Here is a 20,000-nt window from a genome sequence, read left to right on the forward strand (position 1 = left end):
CGGGTACAAGTCTGGGCTCCGACTGGGCCACTCAAGGACATTCAGAGCCAGAGAGCGCAGAGGTCAGGATCAGATGAGCTCCTGCATTTTTCAGCATTTTCTTTAAAAAAGATAGATTAGAGTTAGATAAACTTGGATTTTTTTGTCTGGAACACATACTGGATTCTACCCTCTACAACATAACCCCACTTCAAATCAAAACTTAAAACCTACAACCTGATTTTGGATGGAATTACGGAATCACCTGGAAGGTTCACAACTACCAAGGATTTTTACTCTATACAGCAAATTCTCTGGAAAACAACAGAAACCTGAAAACACCATCCAACCTGGAACTGAGTGAGTAATGTTTAGTCTGAAACTATATCTTATTTCCAAAAGCCAAGAAGAAAAATACACAACATTACTTTATAAGGACTGAATTCTAACATAATTCTGCCAAGCCTGATTGATACAGCTTCAACTAGCACTGACGTGTCACGTGAGAGGTGTCAAAGCCCATTAGCCCAACAATGGCAGGAGAGCCACACAGTCTACCCCAACCAAATGGAGAGGCCTTAGAAGCTCCCTCCAACTGTTCAGAGGTAATTAAAATACAGTACCTTGTGCATGTAAAGAATGATAAGGCAAGAAAAGATTACAAAATGAAGCTCCTTATGGAAAATCAAGAGACACTTTTTGCTGACTATTACAAAAATGGGAACATCAGCAACCTTATCTTCCACACAAACCATCCCCTGGCATGGCACAGTGCTATATTAGCACACTACCCCTCTGTTAAGAGAGGGGGGGTTAACGAGGGGTGGAAACTCAGAATACTTGATAACGAGGACTCTGAGTCAAGTAATATAAATATCTATAAGTCCGGAACAGTAATGGTACAGAGTAACCCCAAACAGTTTCAGCTGGACTTTCACCTAATCAAAGAATTAGCCCAACAGGAGAAGCTCTCCCTTGATAAAGATACCCCCACCCCGAGCGGGTCAGACCAGACCTCTTCATTATGTAACACCACAGACAAGCAACCCCCAGCGGAGAGTCAACCTCCCAGCACAGACTACCACTCCCTCATTGAAATAAAGGATAAATTCACCCAGCTGGAGGTAAGGCAGGTGGAGCTGGAACAGCAGGTGATTACACTTCAGTCAGCACAGACCCAGACAACAGTCCAGCACAACAACACCCCCTTAACCAGACCCGGAGAGCTGGAGGTGGACAGAGACATATCTGCACTCTGGACTGTGGTGAGACAACTTCAACAGGAGAAAGAGCAGAATCAGGAGAAGAACAGAGCATTAGAGGAGAGGATCAGACTGCTGGTGGAGGAGAGGTTGAGGGGGATGGAGGAGAGGGTGAGGGGGACGGAGGAGAGGTTGAGGGGGACGGCGTGTGACAGAGAACAACCCACTAGAGAGGTGGCCACCCCCACAGAGAAGCCAGCAGAACAGCCCACCTCAGCACCTGACAAAAGTCTCGACACCACAGCAGAACAGTCCACACCAGACCCTGACCATAGAGTCGACATCACAGCAGAACAGACAAATGAAGAACCACAAGCCCAGCGGCTCTCACCCCCTCTGAGCACCCCCCCTGTCAGCCACCCTGATAGCCCTTCTGACAACCCCCTCACACCCACTGAGGACAAACACAAGACACAGATTGTACTACTTATGGACTCAAATGGGAAATATATAGAAGAAAACAAAACGTATTATTATTTATTATTATATTATTATCTTCCCAAACACAGTGTGTCTAAACTCTGGTGTCCAAACACCCAGCGCGCCCTAGACCTTCTGTCTGAGGACCAACTTGGCTCACCCAGCCACATAATAATACACACAGGCACAAACGACCTGAGAGCACAGCAGGAAAGGGTGGCCACAGCACTGAAGGGAGTGATTGAAAAGACTTCTTCTACTTTCCCCAACGCACAAGTGGTTATCTCCACCCTGCTACCACGAAAAGACTTCCACCCTGCCACAATACAGCGGGTAAACGCAAGTATTTCCCGTGACTGTGCCTCAAAACCAAATGTTTTCCTGGCCCACCACTCCACCCTGGACTTGAACAGCCTCTATGACCAGGTCCACCTCTACAAGGCAGCAGTGCCCACCTTTGCCAGGACTCTAAAGGACATCGCTCTCAAACGTATCCCCAACACTTCACACAGGAGCAACAGATCAATAGACACCCCACCCAGACCAGCGAGACACCCTCCCAGATCTGCAGGACCCCCCCTGGACCTACATATAGAGGACCCACGCCAAGAGGAATTACATCCAGACCACAGTACACCCAGACACATCCACACCCCCACCCCAACCAATCAACACCCCCCCCCACGTCAACCATGCCCACACCCCATTTAGGCCCCCTCAGATCAGACCTATGCCACTCCTGCCCACCCCATGCACCCCACCCCCGCAAAGAGGGCCTCAACATGGAAGCCACACATACGCCCAGGTAGTGAGCGGGCAAACAGTCCCAACCCCCACTCTCACACTCGCCCAAGCCAATGGCATGTACCAGATGCTCAGCAGGCTCTGCTCACACTTACTGGCCTGAGGCCAAACCACGACCAACAACATTGGACACTCTATGGAACAAAAAGCCTTCACTATATTATCCTGGAATATCCAAGGCCTGAGGTCATCTGCCTTTGGCCTAAAGAGCAGAAACCCGGACTTCACCAAAGAAATCGGTAATACAGACATTGTCATCCTGCAAGAAACCTGGTATAGAGGAGACGGACCCACTGGTTGCCCTCTAGGTTACAGAGAGCTGGTAGTCCCATCCACCAAACTACCAGGTGTGAAACAGGGAAGGGACTCAGGGGGTATGCTAATTTGGTATAGAGCAGACCTAACTCACTCCATTAAATTAATCAAAACAGGAACATTCTACATTTGGCTAGAAATTCAAAAGGAAATTATCCTAACAGAGAAAAATGTCCTCCTGTGTGCTACCTATATCCCCCACTAGAATCCCCATATTTTAATGAAGACAGCTTCTCCATCCTGGAGGGCGAAATCAATCATTTCCAGGCCCAGGGACATGTACTAGTCTGTGGCGACCTAAATGCCAGAACCGGACAAGAACCTGACACCCTCAGCACACAGGGGGACAAACATCTGCCTGGAGGTGACAGCATCCCCTCCCACATATGCCCCCCTAGGCACAACTATGACAACATAACCAACAAAAACGGGTCACAACTCCTGCAGCTCTGTCGCACGCTGGGTATGTACATAGTCAACGGTAGGCTTCGAGGGGACTCCTATGGTAGGTACACCTATAGCTCATCTCTTGGCAGTAGTACTGTAGACTACTTTATCACTGACCTCAACCCAGAGTCTCTCAGAGCGTTCACAGTCAGCCCACTGACACCCCTATCAGACCACAGCAAAATCACAGTCTACTTAAACAGAGCAATACTCAATCATGAGACATCAAAGCCAAAGGAACTGAGTAACATTAAGAAATGCTATAGGTGGAAGGAATGCAGTTTGGAAACCTACCAAAAAACAATTAGGCAACAACAAATTCAATCCCTTTTAGACAATTTCCTGGGTAAAACGTTCCACTGTAATAGTGAAGGTGTAAACTTGGCAGTAGAAAATCTTAACAGTATATTTGACCTCTCAGCTTCCCTATCAAATCTAAAAATCTCAAATAGAAAACCGAAGAAAATTAACAATAATGACAAATGGTTTGATGAAGAATGCAAAAATCTAAGAAAGAAATTGAGAAACCTGTCCAACCAAAAACATAGAGACCCGGAAAACCTGAGTCTACGCCTTCACTATGGTGAATCACTAAAACAATACAGAAATACACTACGGAAAAAGAAGGAACAGCATGTCAGAAATCAGCTCAATGCAATTGAAGAATCCATAGACTCTAACCACTTCTGGGAAAATTGGAAAACACTAAACAAACAACAACACAAAGAATTATCTATCCAAAATGGAGATGTATGGGTAAACCACTTCTCCAATCTTTTTGGCTCTATAACAAAGAATAAAGAGCAAAAACATATACATGATCAAATACAGATCTTAGAATCAACTATTAAAGACTACCAGAACCCACTGGATTCTCCAATTACATTGAATGAGTTACAGGACAAAATAAAAACCCTCCAACCCAAAAAGGCCTGTGGTGTTGATGGTATCCTCAATGAAATGATCAAATATACAGACAACAAATTCCAATTGGCTATACTAAAACTCTTTAACATCATACTTAGCTCTGGCATCTTCCCCAATATTTGGAACCAAGGACTGATCACCCCAATCCACAAAAGTGGAGACAAATTTGACCCCAATAACTACCGTGGAATATGTGTCAACAGTAACCTTGGGAAAATCCTCTGCATTATTATTAACTGCAGACTCGTACATTTCCTCAATGAAAACAATGTACTGAGCAAATGTCAAAGTGGCTTTTTACCAAATTACCGTACAACAGACCATGTATTCACCCTGCACACCCTAATTGACAACCAAACAAACCAAAACAAAGGCAAAGTCTTCTCATGCTTTGTTGATTTCAAAAAAGCCTTCGACTCAATCTGGCATGAGGGTCTGCTATACAAACTGATGGAAAGTGGTGTTGGGGGTAAAACATACGACATTATAAAATCCATGTACACAAACAACAAGTGTGCGGTTAAAATTGGCAAAAAACACACACATTTCTTCACACAGGGTCGTGGGGTTAGACAGGGATGCAGCTTAAGCCCCACCCTCTTCAACATATATATCAACGAATTGGCGCGGGCACTAGAAAAGTCTGCAGCACCCGGCCTCCCCTGCTAGAATCCGAAGTCAAATGTCTGCTGTTTGCTGATGATCTGGTGCTTCTGTCACCAACCAAGGAGGGCCTACAGCAGCACCTAGATCTTATGCACAGATTCTGTCAGACCTGGGCCCTGACAGTAAATCTCAGTAAGACCAAAATAATGGTGTTTCAAAAAGGTCCAGTCACCAGGACCACAAATACAAATTCCATCTAGACACTGTTGCCCTAGAGCACACAAAAAACTATACATACCTTGGCCTAAACATCAGCGCCACAGGTAACTTCCACAAAGCTGTGAACGATCTGAGAGACAAGGCAAGAAGGGCATTCTATGCCATCAAAAGAAACATAAATTTCAACATACCAATTAGGATTTGGCTAAAAATACTTGATTCAGTCATAGAGCCCATTGCCCTTTATAGTTGTGAGGTCTGGGGTCCGCTCACCAACCAAGACTTCACAAAATGGGACAAACACCAAATTGAGACTCTGCACGCAGAATTCTGCAAAAATATCCTCCGTGTACAACGTAAAACACCAAATAATGCATGCAGAGCAGAATTAGGCCGATACCCACTAATTATCAAAATCCAGAAAAGAGCCGTTAAATTGTACAACCACCTAAAAGGAAGCGATTCACAAACCTTCCATAACAAAGCCATCACCTACAGAGAGATGAACCTGGAGAAGAGTCCCTAAGCAAGCTGGTCCTGGGGCTCTGTTCACAAACACAAACACACCCTACAGAGCCCCAGGACAACAGCATAATTAGACTCAACCAAATCATGAGAAAACAAAAGATAATTACTTAACACATTGGAAAGAATTAACAAAAAAACAGAGCAAACTAGAATGCTATTTGGCCCTACACAGAGAGTACACAGCGGCAGAATACCTGACCACTGTGACTGACCCAAAATTAAGGAAAGCTTTGACTATGTACAGACTCAGTGAGCATAGCCTTGCTATTGAGAAAGGCCGCCGTAGGCAGACATGGCTCTCAAGAGAAGACAGGCTATGTGCTCACTGCCCACAAAATGAGGTGGAAACTGAACTGCACTTCCTAACCTCCTGCCCAATGTATGACCATATTAGAGAGACATATTTCACTCAGATTACACAGATCCACAAAGAATTTGAAAACAAATCCAATTTTGAAAAACTCCCATATCTACTGGGTGAAATTCCACAGTGTGCATCACAGCAGCAAGATTTGTGACCTGTTGCCACGAGAAAAGGGCAACCAGTGAAGAACAAACACCATTGTAAATACAACCCATATTTATGCTTATTTATTTTATCTTGTGTCCTTTAACCATTTGTACATTGTTAAAACACTGTATATATTTATAATATGACATTTGTAATGTCTTTACTGTTTTGAAACGTCTGTATGTGTAATGTTTACTGTTAATTTGTGTTGTTTTTCACTTTATATATTCACTTTGTATGTTGTCTACCTCACTTGCTTTGGCAATGTTAACACATGTTTCCCATGCCAATAAAGCATGGGAATTGACTTGTCCCAAAGCCACACCTATGTTGTCTTGGCAGTGTACTTAGGGTCGTTGTCCTGTAGGAAGGTGAACCTTCACCCCAGTTTGAGGTCCTGGGCGCTCTGGAGCAGGTTTTCATCAAGGATGTCTCTGTACTTTGCTCCTTTCATCTTTCCCTCGATCCTGACTCGTCTCCCAGTCCCTAATGCAGAAAAACATCCCCATAGCATGATGCTGCCACCATGCTTCACCGTAGGGGTGGTGCCAGGTTTCTTCCAGATGTGATGCTTGGCATTCAGGCCAAAGAGTTTAATCTTGGTTTCATCAGACCAGAGAATCTTGTTCTCATGGTCTGAGAGTCCTTTAGGTGCCTTTTGGCAAACTCCAAGCGGGCTGTCATATGCCTTGCACTGAGGAGTGGGCACTCTACCATAAAGGCCTGATTAGTGGAGTGCTGCAGAGATGCTTGTCCTTCTGGAAGGGTCTCCCATCTCCACAGAGGAACCTTGGATTTCTGTCAGAGTGACCATCAGGTTTCTGGTTAGCTCCCTGACCAAGGCCCTTCTCCCCCAATTGCTCCATTTCGCCAGGCAGTCAGCTCTAGGAAGAGTCTTGGCGGTTCTAAACTTCTTCCATTTAAGAATGATGGAGGCCACAGTGTTCTTAGGGACCTTCAATGCTGCAGACATTTTGGTACCCTTCCCCAGATCTGTGCCTCGACACAATCCTTTCTCGGAACTCTACGGACAATTCCTTCAACCTCATGTCTTGGTTTTTGCTCTGACGTGCACTGTGGCACCTTATATAGACAGGCGTGTGTCTTTCCAAATCATGTCCAATCAATTGAATTTACCACAGGTGGACTCCAATCAAGTTGTAGAAACATCTCAAGCATTCTTTGTGATGTTGTCTATTCAATGGGTTTATTAAAGTGACATTGGCCCACGTCTCCTCCTAAACTTGCTGACATGTGTACAGGAGGTATAAAAGGTCTGTCCCGGCAGGAATGTGCTATAAATGGGGACGAGATAAATTGGGATCCAAAAAATTGGCAGATCTTTATTTTAGTGGCAACATTCCGTACAGTCTGTCTGTAAAGGGTATAAAACAGAAGGACCCCAGGGTGGCCAGAGATGGAGGAGAGTTCTTTTAAATAAAAGTCTAATTAACGTCTCCCACTCTGAGCTCGTTAGTGTTAGATTGACGTCCGCGGGGGCTGGATGAGGCTAATTGGTAGAAGTTGCCCTTGGGCGCAGATTTAGGATCAGTTTATCCTCCCCAAATCTTGTCCTCAAGCATTAGGGAGGGAAATGCTAAATTGACCTTAGATCAGTTACTATGGGCAACTTCATCTTACTTCTTACTTACATCCCAATGGTGTATTAGGAGGGCATCGCAGACACACACACTGCTCTTCACTGATACACTGGTATCATGACCCTCTCCTCTCTAGCTCTATTAACACTCTATTAACCTTTGAAGAGAGTCATCAGTGTTCAGACAGCCATGGTTTGAGAGAGTGTGTGTGTTGCATGCAGTAATGGTGTGTGTGTATATATTATAGGTCGGTGATGGGGAGCAGCCTGCCTGCAATCATCAGTCCAGCAGCAGACGCAACGACAACAGGAGCAGCTTCTGTTTTGACCCCAGGTATAACACACACACTCCACACAGACGATACACAAAATGCTATCCCAGCTTTACCAACACACACAAAACCTAACCCTACACTCTCTTCTCCCCCTCTGCTCCCTCTCTCTGCTCCCCCTCTGCTCCCTCTCTCTGCTCCCCCTCTTCTCCCTCTCTCTGCTCCACCTCTTCTCCCTCTCTCTGCTCCACCTATGCTCCCCTTCTGATCCACCTCTTCCCCCTCTCTCTGCTCCACCTCTTCTCCCTCTCTGCTCCCCCTCTGCTCCCTCTCTCTGCTCCCCTTCTGCTCCACCTCTTCTCCCTCTCTGCTCCACTTCTTCTCCCTCTCTCTGCTCCACCTCTTCTCCCTCTCTCTGCTCCCTCTCTCTGCTCCCCTTCTGCTTCACCTCTTCTCCCTCTCTGCTCCCCTTCTGCTCCACCTCTTCTCCCTCTCTCTGCTCCCCTTCTGCTCCACCTCTTCTCCCTCTCTCTGCTCCCTCTCTCTGCTCCACCTCTCTCTCTGCTCCACATCTGCTCTCTCTCTCTCTGCTCCCCCTCTGCTCTCTCTCTCTGCTCCACCTCTTCTCCCCCTCTGCTCCCTCTCTCCACCTTTCTGCTCCCACTCTCTGCTCCCTCTCTCCACCTCTCTGCTCCCCCTCTGCTCCCTCTCTCTGCTCCTCTGCTCCCCCTCTGCTCCCTCTCTGCTCCCCCTCTCCCCCTCTCTGCTCCCGCTCTGCTCCCTCCACCTCTCTGCTCCCCCTCTGCTCCCTCTCTCTGCTTCCCTTCTGCTCCCAATCTGCTCCCTCTGCTCCCTCTCTCTGCTCCCCCTCTCCACCTCTCTGCTCCCCCTCTGCTCCCCCTCTCCACCTCTCTGCTCCCCCTCTCCACCTCTCTGCTCCCCCTCTGCTCCCTCTCTCTGCTCCCCCTCTCCACCTCTCTGCTCCCCCTCTCCACCTCTCTGCTCCCCCTCTGCTCCCTCTCTGCTCCCCTCTGCTCCCTCTCTGCTCCCCCTCTGCTCCCTCTCTGCTCCCTCTCTGCTCCCCCTCTCCACCTCTCTGCTCCCCCTCTGCTCCCTCCACCTCTCTTCCCCTCTCATCTATTATTTTCTATGCCCCCCCCCCTCCACTCAGTAATGAAGTCCACAAGCGCTGTCCGTTGTGCGAGGTGATCTTCCCGCCCCACTTTGAGCAGCGTAGCTTTGAGCAGCACGTGGAGAGCCACTGGAAGGTGTGTCCCGTGTGCTCTGAGCAGTTCCCCCTCGACTGCCATCAGCAGCTCTTCCAGAAGCACGTGCTCACACACTTTGATGGCCATGTGCTAAACTTCGACAACATGGAGTAGCGGGGAGGTTGGGGTGTGTGTAAAAGGGAAGGTTGGATTAATTTAAAATAATTCTAGGAACATGTGCACAAATTGGGGTTTGGGATGATTTCATTTAAACTCTGACTAGGAGGGGAGATTACAAATCATCACATCAACAATTGAAAAATAATCTGGGGAAAATTACTCTTTTAAATGTTTTGAATTTAAATGGAATTAACTTCAAACCTGGCCTCACATGCTACCTTTCAGTTAAGTAAAGGTTAAATAATAAATAAATGCTACCTTTCAAAAACATCAAGGAGTGTGTAAGGGGGAGTTTGTCAGTTCCGGTTTTGGGAAATAATTGTAAAAAATACTTTGCGTGAGAAGTTCGGATCACTTTGGTTTTGTCCCATGTTGATGATGTCATTTTTCTGCTTCGGGGTTGTAGTGTCATCACTGCATGTGTTTAGTATCCGTAGGATTCATCACTCCGTAGCCACACCTAGAAACAGGTGATATCCAGGGATGGGGAGTAGGTTGACGTTGCCTCTACATTGATCTAAGGTCAGTTTTGGGTTTTACCTAATGGTTAAGGTTGGGTAATCTGATCCTAGATCTGTGGTTAGGGGAAACTAATGTACAGCATGACAGACTCCTGTCAGCAAAAGACAGACATTAAAAAAAATAAAAAACAGGAAGTAGCACTACTGTTTAAATTTGACTGCACTAAAAAGGCTTCATTATTCTGAATGTATGTATATATATGAGAAGTAGGACTATTATGGAGAAATGTGGCTGAACTGCTCGTTACCTCAATGTTTTAGTAGTGACAGAATGATGGACCAATTGTTTTACTTCCTGGTCTCTGGATAGGCTAACATTCTCCTTCAGTAGGAGGGAAGGTAACTGGAAATATGACTGCTATAGAAAAACTACGGTACACCTGGCTATGGTCTCTTTCACTGTGTTAAGTCTATGACCTGAGACTCATCTTTTCCTCCTTTGTCGGGGTCAGTTTCTGTTGGCTGTGCGTGCGTCTCCACATTGAGTCTCCTTTAGTTCTTGACATCTGTCTGTCTGAGATTTGACTGTTCTTTCCACGTGACCACAGTGCTGTACTTTTGGCTTCAAAGTTGCAGCTTTGAGAGTGAGTGTAGGTTTGTATGTGTGCATTAAAAATATCTTTATGAATAAAGTACACCTGTCAAATGGATACAATTGTCATTTTGTCTTTGGGGGTCACAACACACCAATCAACCACAGACAGTTCTGGGCTCCAGAGTTTTTTTAATGTAACAGCGTTTTACATTTATGAAGCAGCTTCTTGTATATAAAGACAGTTTGACATAGTACACAGGTCTCCCTACTCATAACCTCTGCACAAATAGGAAACATATGAAAATATCATTTAAAAGCACTTAAGACACACATTACAATACATTCACTGTACACAGTATATCGAAATAGTCCCCCTCATACACACACGGCTAATGTAATCCTCCCGTCGCCCTGTTAAAGTGTAACCATGGCGACCTGCGTCTCCGATCCCTTGCCAGAAAGCTGCTACGGAGCCAAGGCTTCCAAGTACAGAAAACCCGGCACAGAGTCCGGAACGCCACACAAAAACACTACCCCAACGATGTTACCTTCCTCTTTCACTGCCATTTTCGTTCTGTCTTGTATCCTGGGCCTGTGTTCAACGCACCTCAGAGTAGTAGTACTGTTCTAGGATCAGGTCCCCCCCTCCTACGATTTTAAAAGGAAAATCTGATCAGCATTCCTACTCTGAAATGCTTTGTGAATACGGGCCCTGACCTTAACGGCACTTTGCCACACCCGTGTGTGGTGGGGGACCATCACACAACTGAATGACAGGTTAGAAATGTTTTGATAAAATGGCACCACTGACATTCCACCACTCCGCTGTACTCTGAAAGCATGATATCCCAACTGGATCACATGTCCACCACTCTCCTGCTCTACAGGAGCAATGGCCTTGGTATGGCACTCTATTGCGCACTACTTTTGACCAGGGCCCATAGGAATAGGGTGCAATTTGGGACTCGCCCAGTGACCTGGCACTGACATTTGAGCCTCAGCCATAAATTGTAACACTATAGAGGACTAGCAGAGAAGGAAGAATAACACTAGAAGCTCAGATACTGCAGAAAGACTCTCCTAAGAAGCAACTCACACTGACTACTGGAATGCTGTGGTCTACAATGCAAGGCAATCAAAGGTTGTAGGTGTAATCTCTCGATACACACACATACTTTAAGACAAAAGCATGCACACACAGTCACACTTGAGGCGCAATGAGACAGTATTCCCTTGACACTTTTGTGAGTCTCTAAGATGAAACCTTATGACAGTCTCTCTCCCCCCTCAGGCACATGGTAATGTCAATGTTTGGCAGTAGAGAGCTGTTGGCAATGATCATGGAAAAGAAACCAGAAACAATACTTGGCAAATGGAATAGAATAGAGCATGATGCCTCAACTGGTCTGCTCACACTAGTCTGGAATAAACTTCTAGAATACAGTATGATGCCTCAACTGGTCTGAAATAACCTTCTAGAATACAGTATGATGCCTCAACTGGTCTGAAATAACCTTCTAGAATACAGTATGATGCCTCAACTGGTCTGCTCACACTAGTCTGGAATAACCTTCTAGAATACAGTATGATGCCTCAACTGGTCTGCTCACACTAGTCTGGAATAACCTTCTAGAATACAGGATGGACAATACATTCCGGAATCATTGGGGATCAGTCCTATAACAGTGGGAATGAAGAGATTCAATACTTTCTCTGTTTCTCTATATGGGCCAAATGATAACATGAAATCTGCATGTAACTTCAGCGCAAATCGTGCATTAAATAGCAATAGGAGAAACCATTTTTTTTTGTACACAGATCTGAAGTTAGGATTCAAGCCCTAGTCAGTTTGTTTTTTGCTGCTGGGAATATCTAGACCTGAGGTCACCTAGCTGTTTCAACTTTGAACTATGACACCACAGAACAGATTGTCTCAGGGGGTTGAGGAATGAAACACACTTATCGATAAAATATCTGGAAAATATATTGAAAAATAAAGTATAAAATAAAGCAACTATTTTGTATATGGTCATGAATACTTATATATTTGTATATACACACACATCTATTGTTTATATATCTATATATAGACTGTTAAACAACTCCATCCATCCACTCCTTCCTCCTCTTGCCCTCATCCTTCTCTCACATTACTCCCCTTTTTAATTTTTTTTTTTTACAGTTAGCACCGTATGTCAATACAAAAAGTAAGGACAAATGTTGTGATAGCATGAGAATGTGCAAATGTACAACAACAAAACTAAGCCTATAGAGATAGCATGTCAAAACCATACAACATAATACAAGACAAAGTCTAAACAACTTAAAGCATGCACTAGATCCTTTAGTGTGTGGCAGGAAGGGATAGGGGTTTGGGTTGTCACCCCTAAGATTAGCCCAGAGGGGATAGGGGTTTGGGTTGTCACCCCTAAGATTGGGCCAGAGGGGATAGGGGTTTGGGTTGTCACCCCTAAGATAGGGGTTTGGGTTGTCACCCCTAAGATTGGGCCAGAGGGGATAGGTTTTGTCATCCCTAAGATTAGGCCAGAGGGGATAAGGGTTGTCACCCCTAAGATTGGGCCAGAAGGGATAGGGGTTTGGGTTGTCACCCCTAAGATTGGGCCAGAAGGGATAGGGGTTTGGGTTGTCACCCCTAAGATTGGGCCAGAAGGGATAGGGGTTTGGGTTGTCACCCCTAAGACTGGGCCAGAAGGGATAGGGGTTTGGGTTGTCACCCCTATATTATTATTATATTACTGGGCCAGAAGGGATAGGGGTTTGGGTTGTCACCCCTAAGATTGGGCCAGAAGGGATAGGGGTTTGGGTTGTCACCCCTAAGACTGGGCCAGAAGGGATAGGGGTTTGGGTTGTCACCCCTAAGATTAGGCCAGAAAGGATAGGAGTTTGGGTTGTCACCTCTATGTTGGGCCAGAAGGGATAGGGGTTTGGGTTGTCACCCCTAAGATTGGGCCAGAAGGGATAGGGGTTTGGGTTGTCACCCCTAAGACTGGGCCAGAAGGGATAGGGGTTTGGGTTGTCACCCCTAAGACTGGGCCAGAAGGGATAGGGGTTTGGGTTGTCACCCCTAAGATTAGGCCAGAAAGGATAGGAGTTTGGGTTGTCACCTCTATGTTGGGCCAGAAGGGATAGGGATATGTGGTTGGGAGAGGTGAGGTGGATATTGACAATTGAAAAGGTTTAGAGTGGTTGGGTGGGTAGTGCTGGTGAGGAATAGGGTTTGGGGGGGTATACATGGTGGGGTGTGACCAGGGGTTGTCACGATGATCTTCTCTAGCCCTGCATCTTGCGGATGATGTCGGCGGAGACGGGCGGGTGGAAGTTGATGGTGTGGTGTCTCAGGCCCTGGGACGTCTTGTAGCTCTTCCCACAGCGGCACTTGAAGGGCTTCCGCACACGGATCTGTGTCCGGTGGCCGTTCTTGGCATGGTATTTAATACCGTTCACATTCTGAATGACGGGGAGAGACATTATCAGGAGGGCAACAGGAGGACCCTGGGCTGGGCTAGCGGTTTAAGACTCTGCCTCCAGAATACCTGTGCAAGTGTGGGTTTAAATTCAAATGACTGCTGTTCTAACACACCCCCTCCTCCCATCTCTCATCCCATCCTTACTATCCCATCTAATAAATTAAAAAAGGAATACAAATAATAATTTCCCTTTACATTTTCTCAGTGAGGATCCCCAAAAGCAACATCCAGGAACAACATTACAAACGTTGACATTGCTAGAGGAAGATCCTGTATTGAAGTGAAAACCTCCAATACTCAGATCATAGGCTATACTGAACTGATATATAGATGACTAGAGTATAGCAGAAGAATAGAGCTAGGTACCACATACAGTGAAGTGAGCTGGGGCTGAGTGTGTACTGCACCTTGTATCTCTTCTTGCAGCCAGGCACAGGGCAGGCGAAGGGTTTCTCCTCCCCTCCATTCATACACATGGAACTGAGGATAGACTCCGAGCTGATGGCACTCTCCGTGGTCCAGGACTCATCACTGTCTGACTCCTCATAATCCACCTCCTCATCATCATACTCACTGCCTGGAGGGGGAACACACACAGAGAGTAAGGAGACGGAGAGAACATAACTATAGGGGAAACACAGACAGTACATCTGTCTATCGTCTCAAGGAGAGGGGCATAGAGCAGAGAGGGAGAGGGGAATTTGATGGAACTAGCACAGGGGAGGGTTTGGTGTATGTGTGTGTGAGTCAGGGGAACCCAGGGGGAGGGGGTTGGCTCCCTGAAAGAGATCATTAAGTGGGAGGTATCCTCGTTGCTTTGCCTGGAAAAAGTGCACAACTTTTTCCACTCTCACATTGACTATTACAACCCCATCCCACACTACCCCCACCATTACACAGGAAACACTTCACCTCAGCAGGAGGAAGTGGATGGCACCCTGGCACATGTTAAAAGGATTTCAACAAGGGTGTGTGTGGGTGCGTGGTTGTGTAAGCGCAGACCTAATGCTGCGATTGGAAACATTTGGTCAGGAATTGCACATCTGCTTTTGGGCTCTGACACACACACACACGCAAACACAGTGCGACTCCCAATAGGGATGTTCCAATGACCCTCAGTCTAGAACACTCCCAATAGGGATGTTCCATTGAGCCTCAGTCTAGAACACTCCTAATAGGAATTTTCCAATGACCCTCAGTCTAGAACACTCCCAATAGGAAAGTTCCATTGAGCCTCAGTCTAGAACACTCCTAATAGGAATTTTCCAATGACCCTCAGTCTAGGACACTCCCAATAGGAATTTTCCAATGACCCTCAGTCTAGGACACTCCCAATAGGAATGTTCCAATGACCCTCAGTCTAGAACACTCCCAATAGGAATGTTCCAATGACCCTCAGTCTAGAACACTCCGAATAGGAATGTTCCATTGAGCCTCAGTCTAGAACACCCCTAATAGGAATGTTCCATTGAGCCTCAGTCTAGAACACTCCTAATAGGAATGTTCCATTGAGCCTCAGTCTAGAAGACTAGAGGCAAAGCCATTTAGAAGACACTTTTATCCAAAGAGACTTACAGTAGTGGGTGCATACATTTCCTGATGGGTGAACGCAGCAATGAACTCACAATCCTGGAGTTGCGATCACCATGTTTTACCCAGTGCGTCACACAGAACCACAAGGGGCCATACATCTTCAGTAGGGCCGAGACGATACCAGTGTTACAATATTTTTTCCATGGCAAAAATGAAAACCCGAAGCAGACCCAATTCTTTGGTCTTTTAAAAACTGTCTGTATGTAAAATATTGTGTGCCATTACTTGGAAAATAAATACATGTGACTCTGAATGATAACAAAATGATGTTTGTTTCCAACATTAGGGCGGTTAAAAAAATAAAAGGTTACATCCAATTATCACAATACTGGTAACGTCCAGGCGCTAATCATAAGTGTCCACTTTCTCTTACCTGTGGGTGTGCTGCTACGGAAGGAGGAGGAGGGTGTGATGGGTGGAGTCACGGGAGGAGTCAGGTTGCCGTTGCTGTGGCGTGGAGGCGTGGCCACGCTGTTTCGAGACACACCCCCTGTAATTGACAGGGAAAGTTTGGGCGTGGCCCGCTTCTTCAGGGTCTCCTGCTCCCGGCGCGCCGCTTCCGTCATGAACCTGGACACACATTACATGTTACACACACACACACACACACACACACACACACACACACACACACACACACACACACACACACCTACAAATAAAGACGACTTAATGATAATAAAGTAGTTTCTCCCTCCCTCTTCTCCCTCCCTCCCTCGCCCTAGGAGGAAGTCTACTACAGTGAGGGAAAAAAGTATTTGATCCCCTGCTGATTTTGTACATTTGCCAACTGACAAATAAATTATCTGTCTATAATTTTAATGGTAGATTTATTTGAACAGTGATAGACATAATAGCAATAACAAAAAAATCCAGAAAAATGCATGTAAAAAATGTTATTTACATTTACATTACATTTAAGTCATTTAGCAGACGCTCTTATCCAGAGCGACTTACAAATTGGTGCATTCACCTTATGACATCCAGTGGAACAACCACTTTACAATAGTGCATCTAAATCTTTTAAGGGGGGGGGGGGGTGAGAAGGATTACTTTATCCTATCCTAGGTATTCCTTAAAGAGGTGGGGTTTCAGGTGTCTCCGGAAGGTGGTGATTGACTCCGCTATCCTGGCGTCGTGAGGGAGTGTGTTCCACCATTGGGGAGCCAGAGTAGCGAACAGTTTTGACTGGGCTGAGCGGGAACTGTACTTCCTCAGTGGTAGGGAGGCGAGCAGGCCAGAGGTGGATGAACGCAGTGCCCTTGTTTGGGTGTAGGGCCTGATCAGAGCCTGGAGGTACTGAGGTGCCGTTCCCCTCACAGCTCCGTAGGCAAGCACCATGGTCTTGTAGCGGATGCGAGCTTCAACTGGAAGCCAGTGGAGAGAGCGGAGGAGCGGGGTGACGTTATAAATTGATTTGCATTTTAATGAGGGAAATAAGTATTTGACCCCTCTGCAAAACATGACTTAGTACTTGGTGGCAAAACCCGTGTTAGCAAATACAGAGGTCAGACGTTTCTTGTAGTTGGCCACCAGGTTTGCACACATCTCAGGAGGGATTTTGTCCCTCTCCTCTTTGCAGATCTTCTCCAAGTCATTAAGGTTTCGAGGCTGACGTTTGGCAACTCGAACCTTCAGCTCCCTCCACAGATTTTCTATGAGATTAAGGTCTGGAGACTGGCTAGGCCACTCCAGGACCTTAATGTGCTTCTCCTTGAGCCACTCCTTTGTTGCCTTGGCCGTGTGTTTTGGGTCATTGTCATGCTGGGATACCCATCCATGACCCATTTTCAATGCCCTAGCTGAGGGAAGGAGATTCTCACCCAAGATTTGACGGTACATGGCCCCGTCCATCGTCCCTTTGATGCGGTGAAGTTGTCCTGTCCCCTTAGCAGAAAAACAACCCCAAAGCATAATGTTTCCACCTCCATGTTTGACGGTGGGGATGGTGTTCATGGGGTCATAGGCAGCATTCCTCCTCCAATCACGGCGAGTTGAGTTGATGCCAAAGAGCTCCATTTTGGTCTCATCTGACCACAACACTTTCACCCAGTTGTCCTCTGAATCATTCAGATGTTGATTGGCAAACTTCAGATTTGCATGTATATGTGCTTTCTTGAGAAGGGGGACCTCGCAGGCGCTGCAGGATTTCAGTCCTTCACAGCGTAGTATGTTACCAATTGTTTTCTTGGTGACTATGGTCCCAGCTGCCTTGAGATCATTGACAAGATCCTCCCGTGTAGTTCTGGGCTGATTCCTCACCGTTCTCATGATCATTGCAACTCCACGAGGTGAGATCTTGCATGGAGCCACAGGCCGAGGGAGATTTACAGTTATTTTGTGTTTCTTCCATTTGCAAATAATTGCACCAACTGTTGTCACCTTCTCACCAAGCTGCTTGGTGATGGTCTTGTAGCCCATTCCAGCCTTGTGTAGGTCTACAATCTTGTCCCTGACATCCTTGGAGAGCTCTTTGATTTTGGCCATGGTGGAGAGTTTGGAATCTGATTGATTGCTTAAAAGACAGGTGTCTTTTATACAGGTAACAAACTGTGATTAAGGAGCACTCCCTTTAAGAGTCTAATCTCAGCTCGTTACCTGTATAAAAGTCAAATACTTGATTTGCATTTTAATGAGGGAAATAACATTTTTGGCATGTGTTTTTCTGGATTTTTTTGTGGTTATTCTGTCTCTCACTGTTCAAATAAACCTACCATTAAAATTATAGACTGATAATTTCTTTGTCAGTGGGCAAACGTACCAAATCCGCAGGGGATCAAATACTTTCCCCCCCTCACTGTATGTGCAGCTCTCCCTGCACGAACATAAATAATATGAGCATGCCTACTTCTGCTAAGCTTCCCAGTAAAGCAATTAAAGCAATCAAGCACCCCAGAAAAGTGCTAAAAATTGCCCAAGTTAACATATGTACAGTTATTCCTCCTTTAAAAGTTGCGTCATAGCGCGGCATCCATTGCGGGCTGCTGCAGCATTCTGTGGCACATTATCTATTTGTCAGCCGTTTTTTCCTGTTAATGCAAGTTATTGCTAGTTTGACCACCAGAGGGCATATTTGAGAAGCATTTGATAGTCTTCCATATTGCAGTTCAATTAAGAATTTGTTCTTAACTGATTCCACATGTGTTATTTCATAGTTGTGATGTCTTCACTATTTTGGTCTTCACTAGTCGTAAATTTACATACACTTACGTTGGAGTCATTAAAACTAGTTTTTCAACCAGTCCACAAATATCTTGTTAACAAACTATAGTTTTGGCAAGTCAGTTAGGACATCTACTTTGTGCATGACAAGTAATTTTTCCAACAATTGTTTACAGACAGATTATTTCACTTATATTTCACTGTATCACAATTCCAGTGGGTCAGAAGTTTACATACACGAAGTTGACTGTGCCTTTAAACAGCTTGTAAAATTCCAGAAAATTATGTCATGGCTTTAGAAGCTTCTGATAGGCTAATTGACATAATTTGGGTCAATTGGAGGTGTACCTGTGGATGTATTTCAAGGCCTACCTTCAGTGCCTCTTTGCTTGACATCATGGGAAAATCAAAAGAAATCTGCCAAGACCTCAGAAAAAAATTGTAGACCTCCACAAGTCTGGTTCATCCTTGGGAGCAACTTCCAAACGCCTGAAGGTACCACGTTCATCTGTACAAACAATAGTATGCAAGTATAAACACCATGGGACCGACCACACACCCGTCATACCACTCAGGAAGGAGACGCATTCTGTCTCCTAGAGATGAATGTACTTTGCGAAAAGTGCAAATAAATCCCAGAACAGCAGCAAAGGACCTTGTGAAGATGCTGGAGGAAACGGGTACAAAAGTATCTATATCCACAGTAAAACAAGTCCTATATCGACATAACCTGGAAGGCGAAGAAGCCACTGCTCCAAAACCACCATAAAAAAGACAGACTACGGTTTGCAACTGCACATGGGGACAAAGATCGTACTTTTTGGAGAAATGTCCTCTGGTCTGATGAAACAAAAATAGAACCGTTTGGCCCTAATGACCAATGTTATGTTTGGAGGAAAAATGGGGATGCTCGCAAGCCAAAGATCACCATCCCAACCGTGAAACACGGGGGTGGCAGCATCATGTTGTGGGGGTGCTTTGCTGCCGGAGGGACTGGTGCACTTCACAAAATAGATGGCATCATGAGGTAGGAAAATTATGTGGATATATTGAAGTAACATCTCAAGACATCAGTCAGGAAGTTAAAGCTTGGTCGCAAATGGGTCTTCCAAATGGACAATGACCCCAAGCATACTTCCAAAATTGTGGCAAAATGGCTTAAGGACAACAAAGTCAAGGTATTGGAGTGGCCATCACAAAGCCCTGACCTCAAACCTATAGACAATTTGTGGGCAGAACTGAAAAAGTGTGTGCGAGCAAGGAGGCCTACAAACCTGACTCAGTTACACCAGCTCTGTCAGGAGGAATGGGCCAAAATTCCCCCAACTTATTATGGGAAGGTTGTGGAAGGCTACCTGAAACGTTTCACCCAAGTTGAACAATTTAAGGAAACGCTACCAAATACTAATTGAGTGTATGTAAA

General features: G+C 45.6%; 2 protein-coding genes across 4 annotated transcripts in view; one reads left to right on the forward strand and one right to left on the reverse strand.

Annotated features, from left to right (window-relative positions):
• Nucleotides 1-10,454, forward strand: part of LOC118398987 (tax1-binding protein 1 homolog A-like) — a 259,070-nt gene extending 248,616 nt beyond the window's left edge. The window contains 2 exon segments of the mRNA XM_052472525.1: nucleotides 7,867-7,952; nucleotides 9,062-10,454. Coding sequence (XP_052328485.1) covers nucleotides 7,867-7,952; nucleotides 9,062-9,272 — 297 coding nt within the window. The 3' untranslated portion in view covers nucleotides 9,273-10,454.
• A 49-nt stretch (nucleotides 10,455-10,503) lies between these two features.
• LOC118398988 (juxtaposed with another zinc finger protein 1-like) overlaps nucleotides 10,504-20,000 on the reverse strand; it is a 33,635-nt gene continuing 24,138 nt past the window's right edge. Inside the window, exons 3-6 of one of the 3 annotated variants that reach the window (XR_008072979.1) lie at nucleotides 15,789-15,985; nucleotides 14,230-14,399; nucleotides 13,292-13,802; nucleotides 10,504-13,250 (exon numbers count right to left, since the gene is read on the reverse strand). Coding sequence is in view for 1 of the 3 variants with exons in the window: in XM_052472535.1 (XP_052328495.1) it covers nucleotides 13,626-13,802; nucleotides 14,230-14,399; nucleotides 15,789-15,985 (544 nt within the window). In the remaining 2 variants the exon portion in view is untranslated. Of the gene's footprint in view, nucleotides 13,803-14,229; nucleotides 14,400-15,788; nucleotides 15,986-20,000 lie in introns of all 3 variants that reach the window. The other 2 variants (XR_008072980.1, XM_052472535.1) reach the window with 2 other exon arrangements.

The sequence above is a fragment of the Oncorhynchus keta genome, chromosome 20 (genome assembly GCF_023373465.1).
Source record: "Oncorhynchus keta strain PuntledgeMale-10-30-2019 chromosome 20, Oket_V2, whole genome shotgun sequence".
In the NCBI taxonomy this organism is placed as follows: domain Eukaryota; kingdom Metazoa; phylum Chordata; class Actinopteri; order Salmoniformes; family Salmonidae; genus Oncorhynchus; species Oncorhynchus keta.